This window comes from Ursus americanus, chromosome 6 (assembly GCF_024610735.1).
Source record: "Ursus americanus isolate L20-20 chromosome 6, mUrsAme1.1.p, whole genome shotgun sequence".
NCBI lineage: Eukaryota > Metazoa > Chordata > Mammalia > Carnivora > Ursidae > Ursus > Ursus americanus.
In genome coordinates this window covers 38268059-38274840 of record NC_142132.1, presented here as the reverse complement: position 1 = coordinate 38274840, position 6782 = coordinate 38268059, and the positions used below count along the sequence as shown (strand labels likewise).

The window sequence follows — 6782 nt, the reverse complement described above, 5'->3', positions numbered from 1 at the left end:
AGATTTTTAAAACATCTATCTCAGCGACCATAGAGTGATATTATTCTCCAGTTCACATGGAACATTAATCAAAATTGATCATATGCTGAACCATAAAGAAAGTCTCAGCATACTTCTAATGATAGACTTGATAAGGACATTACAGGAAAAGGACAATTTGACTAATCTGTCCAATAAATATAGATGCAATTGTAATAAAAATCACAGCAGGTATTTTTTGTGGAAATTAATGAGCTGGTTCTAAAATTTTTATAGAAATTAGAAGCACCAAGAACCATCAAGATAATTTTGATGAATTAGAATAAAGTTGGAGAATATATATGATTCAAGACTTCTAAAGCTATGGTGAGGAAACACTGGGCATTTGTGCAAGAAAAGATATAGAAGAACATAGCATCTGTGGTATGACTGAGCTTCTGAAAGCCAAATTTCATTTGTAGTAGAAAAGTAACTCTGGGAAGAATTCAATGAATAAATATATTTTCTTCAATTTATAATTTCTCTTTAGCCATTTGGGGTAAAATAGTAAGAAGTGTTTCTTGCTGGACTTCTGCAAGTTCATGACCTGGATATGAAGGCATGACGTTCCCTTCCTCCTGGAATCTCTGCCCAAATTGTGACCAATTTCAGGTTTGCCATTTTATGCTTAAGATTACATTAATTTTGCATCTGAATAGCCTGGATCACTTTTGGTGGAACTAATGGATGGAGATAAATACATGTGCCATATTTTACTTACTTTTTTATTTTGAAAAAACTGAAACCTTTCAGAAAAGTTGCAAGCTTAACACAAGAACACAAGTTCATCCAGATTCCCCAAGTGATTTCATTTTATTAATATGCTTATTAATAAAACATATTAATATTCTCTGCAGTATTTTTCTAACCTGTATAGCTTGACATGAAGTCCCATTACTCAGAAATACTTCAGTATGTATTTCCTAAAACCAAGAAAAGAAAGTTTTATGGATTGAACGGTGTTTCCCCAGAGTCCACATGTTGAATCCCCAACCCTCAATATTATTGAAGTTAGTAGCAGAGCCATATAGGTGGTGATTGAAATTAAATAGAATCATAATGGTGGGACCCTACTCCAATAAGAGTGGGATCCCTATAAGAAGAAGAAGGGATGCCAGGAGTGTGCATGCACACAAAAGAAAGGTATTTGAGGACACAGCAGGAAGGTGGAAATCTGCAAGCCAGGAAAAATCTCATCAGAAACCAACCCTGCAGACACCTTAATCTTGGACTTCTGGCTTCAGAACTTGAGAAAATAAATGTCCGGGCTGCCTGGGTGGCTCAGTCGTTAAGCGTCTGCCTTCAGCTCAGGGCATGATCCCAGGGTCCTGGGATCGAGCCCCACATCAGGCTCCTCCACTAGGAGCCAACTTCTTCCTCTCCCACTCCCCCTGCTTGTGTTCCCTCTCTTGCTGGCTGTCCCTCTGTCAAATAAATAAATAAAGTCTTTAAAATAAATAAATAAGTAAGTAAGTAAGTAAGTAAATAAATAAATAAAAATAAAACTACCCTATGATCCAGCACATGCAGTACTAGATATTTACTCAATAGATACAAAAATACAGATTCAAAGGGATACATATACCCCAGTATTTATAGCTGCATTATCCTCAATACCCAAATTATGGAAAGAGCCCAAATATCTATTGACTGATGAATGGGTAAAGAGGATGTGATGTATATACACAATGGAATATTACTCAGCCATCAAAAAGAATGGAATCTTGCCATTTGAAGATGTGGGTGGAGCTAAGGAGTATTATACTAAGTGAAATAAGTCAGTCAGAGAATACAACTACCATGCGATTTCACTCGTATGTGGAATTTAAGAAGCAAAGGAGCATGGGGGAGGAAGAGAGAAAGAGACAAACCAAGAAACATATTTTTTTAAAGATTTTATTTATTTATTTGACAAAGAGAGACAGCAAGAGAGGGAACACAAGCAAGGGGAGTGCGAGAGGGAGAAGTAGGCCTCCTGCCAAGCAGGAGCCCGATGCGGGGCTCAATCCCAGGACCCTGGGATCATGACCTGAGCCAAAGGCAGACCCTTAATGACTGAGCCACCCAGGTACCCCCCAAGAAACAGATTTTTAACTATAGAGAACAATCTAATGGTTACCAGAGGGGAGGTGGCTGGAGGGATAGGTGAAATAGGTGATGGGGATTAAGGAGGGCACTTGTGATGAGCTCTGGGTGTTGTATGTGAGTGTTGAATCACTAAATTGTACACCTGAAACTAATATTACACTGTATATTAACTAACTGAAAAATAAATAAAAACTTAGAGAAAGTGGAAAAAATGGGCAGAGAAACCGAATGGACATTTTTCCAAAGAAGACATACAAAGGGCCAACAGGTACATGAAAAGATGCTCACCATCAGTAATAGACATGCAAACATCATTAAAAGAAAAGTACAATAAAGTAGCAATGAGGTATCATCTCATGCTTCTTTGGATGGGTATTACCAAAAAAACAAACAACAAAAAAGCAAAAACAGAAACAAAAAACACCCAACAAAAACAAAGGATAAGAACTGTTGGTGAGGATGTAGAGAAAAAGGAACCCTTGTACATTATTGATGAAAAGGTAAATTGGTATAGCCACTCTGGTAAACAATATAATGTTCCCAGAAACATTCAAAATAAAATTACCATTTGATCTAGCAATCCCTCCTCTGGGTATATATCCAAAGGAATTTGAATATGGATCTCAAAGAGATATCTGTACTCCTATGTTCACTGTAGCATTATTCACAATAGCTAAGAGGGGGAAATAGCCTAAAAGTCCATGTAAAAAAGAATGGATAAAGAAAATGTGGTATATGTACATTATGGAATCTCATTTAAACTTTACAAAGAAGATCCTGTCACTTGTAAGAACACGGATATACCTGGTGAACATTATTCTAAGTAAAATAGACCTGAAACAGACAAACACTGTATGATCTCACTTATATGTGGAATCTAAACAAATACATGGAAGCAGAGCATAGAATGGTGGTTGTCAGGGGCTGGAGGGAGTAGGGAAATAAGGAGGTATTGATCAAGTCTCAGTTATACGTAGTAAATAAGTTCTGGAGATCTGTATAACGTAGGGCCTATGATCAATAATACTTTATTACCTACTTAAAAATTTGCTAAGATGCTAGATCTTAAATTAGGTACTCTTACTTGGCATATAAGGAAAAAAAGGTTAACAACAAAGGGACCGGGAAGAAGTTTTTGGAGGTGACAGATAGGTTCCTGGTATTGAGAGTGATGATGGTTTCAAGGGTGTATACTTATCTCCAAACACATCAACTTGCATACATTAAATATCTACAGCTTTTTATGTATCAATCATATGCCAATGAAGTGGTTTAAAAATTGTAATTGGAAGTATCGTCAACATAGAATTAATTTAGGGGGTTTGTCTCAATAAAATATTTAATGGCTCCAGAATATAACGCATTAATCTCTACATTAGGGTTTATCCTTCACTCGGTACCATCTATGGCTGGTAACCATCAGCCTGGAATTATAGACTCAGTTTTGGATTTCTGGTCTTCATTTTTGTATTTCTCAAGCTCACTCTTCAATCATATTCTGTCTCAAAGTAATATAAATGCATTTAATTAGTGTAAGTATAATAAATTATTTGCAATCATGACTAAAATGTTGGGGAGGCTCACAGTCTTTTCAGTAATTTGACCACAGTTCCATCATTTATTCCTACATTATGGAACCTCAACCACTTTAATACACTCTTCCATAATTCAACTCTCAGCGTGGAACATTATTTCCATGTTCCTGAAGTATCTTGTTGCTATGTCCATGAGTATTTTCAAGTGGACCCTAGAGATTATCTGGCTCAATCTCCATATTTAATGGAGAAGGTGACTTGTGTGTTTTTGGAAGTTGACCAGTTAGTTGAAGGCAGCACCAGTCTTGTCCAATACAAATGATTCAGAGTCTACTCTGGTCCCTTTGTATTCCATTCCCACTGCCACTTCCCTTAGCTATAATTCTCTTTCTTTTAATTCCTGTAACAGTGTGTGTACCCACTTTCCTACTCTGATCTTGGTTTTTCTAAACTCCTTTTAATACAATGCGTATTGTGAATCATCTGTGATTTTTTAGGCATGTTCGATACTTCTTTCTTGTCAATCAGATGAAATCTGAACTTTGTAATAGGACCATCAAGGCCAAATAGGATCTAATCATGTGTAGCACATGTTTCATAAAATGTATTTGAGATGATCTAACCTCAGGGTTTGGGTTAAAGACAAACAAAATAAAAAATTGTCTTAATCTTTTTAGAGGTGTTTCTTCTGAATAATAAATAGAAACATTGCAGTTGGAAAGGTGTGAAAAGTACTCAAAGTTTAAGGATTGAGATAACAGAAATGTTGGGTTTAAAATAGGTTATCAATCAGAAGATCACCTTAACAGTTGACAACACCACTCAACCAGGATATATGTTTAATTTGTTTGTATTCATTAGCAATATGAAGTAGATAAGCAAATAACTTAGATTCCAAGAACTTGAATCTTTGGAAGATATTATAGAAATATGAAATAAGGGCTTCCTTCCACTGACATACAGAAGCATTCTGTGGTAACAGTTTTAGGAGATGAACCGATCATAAGTATGCATTATGCATCTGAGGAGTTGGAACTAGAATAAATAACTTAGGAACTAGGAGTATTGGTCAGCTGTGGGATACTGTGGTTATTACCATTACTTAGAGTTTGGTTCTCTAAGACTGAGAACAATTCTGTTTCTCTCCAGCATGGGGTTGCTGCATACATATGTAACTAAGCTAAGGGCCAAGAACAGCATTTAAGAGCACACCTGATGCAAACCATATATATTCCAAGGTGAAGGGTACTATGACCATTATTTCCTTGGGATAGGCATGGAGGGAATGTTGACCAAGCATTTGTACTATTCCCATCCTTTTCTTCCTAACCACATCATAATATACAACCTCCTATTATTTTAATTATCAAAGTGCCTTTCTTAAAGCATTGTTAATTCTGTTGTGCCATGTTTATGACTAGAGAGAAGTAAAATAAAAAATGTATATATTACTAAAATTTAGAAACTTCAAACACATGATTTTTATCAGAGGGAAGAATAACAATTCAGTAAAGAATTTTTCAATTAATCAATTGTCATCAATATGTGGAATATGTAGGGAGAAGATAGTTATGCACATCAAGGTAAATGTGGCCTTTAAAACAGATTTCCATTTTGCTAGGGACGTGCAGATCAGCTGTGGTTGCCCAAGACCCTGCACTACAACTCTGTGGACTGCTAAATTCGCCAGAATGAAGACAAATTATTCTCTGAAACCTTCACTCCAAGGCCATGTGTTGTTGTTGTTGTTTTTTATCTTGATATTTTCATTCTGCACATTGTCTCCCTCAGAGCCCGGTAGACCTGCTTGTTCCGCAGAGTGTAGATGACAGGGTTGAGCAGTGGGGTCACCACCGTGTTCACAAGGGCAGCCTCCCTGTTGGAGTCCAGCCTGTTCGTCTGCTTTGGTTTCACATATATAAAGACACAGCTGCCGTATATCAGAGAGAGAACTATGAGGTGAGAGGAGCAGGTGGAGAAAGCTTTCTGTTTCTCCCTGGCTGATGGGAGTCGCACAATTGTGATTACTATGTTGCTGTATGCAATGAGGGTTATGATAAAGGATGTCAAAAGGATAACCAAAGCAAGGACAAAGGTCAACATTTCAACAGACCTGGTGTCAGAACAGGAGAGATGAATCAGGGGGCCAACATCACAGAAAAAGTGGGGGATGACATGGGGGCCACAGAAGGATAACTGGGAAACCTTTACTACTAGACCAGTGATGAGAGTGAAGGCCAAAGCGAAGCAGGAAGTGACCAGGAGGAAGCAAGTCTTCAGATTCATGATGCTTGGGTAATGCAGAGGCTTGCAAATGGCCACATACCATCCAAAGACAACACTGCTATGAGAAGGAAACCTGTTGCTCCCAGAAATACAAAGACAAATGCTTGTATGAAACAGGCAGGAAAGGAAATGGTTTGTTTGCCTAAAAGAAAGATGATCAGCAACTTAGGAATAACAGCACTTACGATACAACACTCAAAGAAGGAGAAAATGCTGAGGAAAAAGTACATAGGTGTGTGGAGCCGGGAGTCAGCACAGGTGATGGTGACTATGACAGCATTGCCTGCAATGGATGCCAGGTACGCCAGCAGGTGTACAACGAAGAGGACCTTTCCCAGATGCTGGATGGCAGGAAACCCTTCCAAGATGAATTCTTGGACAGTTGTCCCATTCCTCATTTCCATGGGCATGTCTTTGCACAGCATCATCAATGCTGATCTAACCTAGAATAAAGACATCAGGGAGGACAAAGGTTTTAGAGAAGCATGATTAAGTTATTTGCCTATGAAAGAAGGTGGAGAGGCACATAACAATGTGGTTTAGTCCCTTGGTTCTTGAATCAGAAGGACCTGAGTTTAATACTAGTTCAATACTGAGTTCTAACTCCTGAGAGATGAGTCATCTTTGGAAAGGAAGTTAACCTTTGTGAACTTCACTTTCACCCTCTGTAGAATGAAGATGATAGATAGGAGCTACCTATTCATGTTCTAGGAGAATTAATTAGTATAAAGCATGTAAGTCACTTGCCATATGATGCCAGTGTTTATTGTGTGTTCCTCAAAGTCTAAGCGCAATATTATGATCATTAATATGATGCTTAATAGAGCATCATTAGGAGGCAGAGTCAGTGACTTT

The 6782-nt window shown here is 37.7% G+C and overlaps 1 protein-coding gene across 1 annotated transcript; it reads right to left on the bottom strand.

Annotated features, from left to right (window-relative positions):
• Positions 1-5393: 5393 nt before the first annotated feature.
• Positions 5394-6355, bottom strand: LOC123800302 (olfactory receptor 6C74-like). Its single transcript, XM_087862489.1, is given in 2 exon segments — positions 5394-5968; positions 5971-6355. Coding segments are annotated over 2 exon segments (960 nt in total).
• Between the last annotated feature and the right edge of the window lie 427 nt (positions 6356-6782).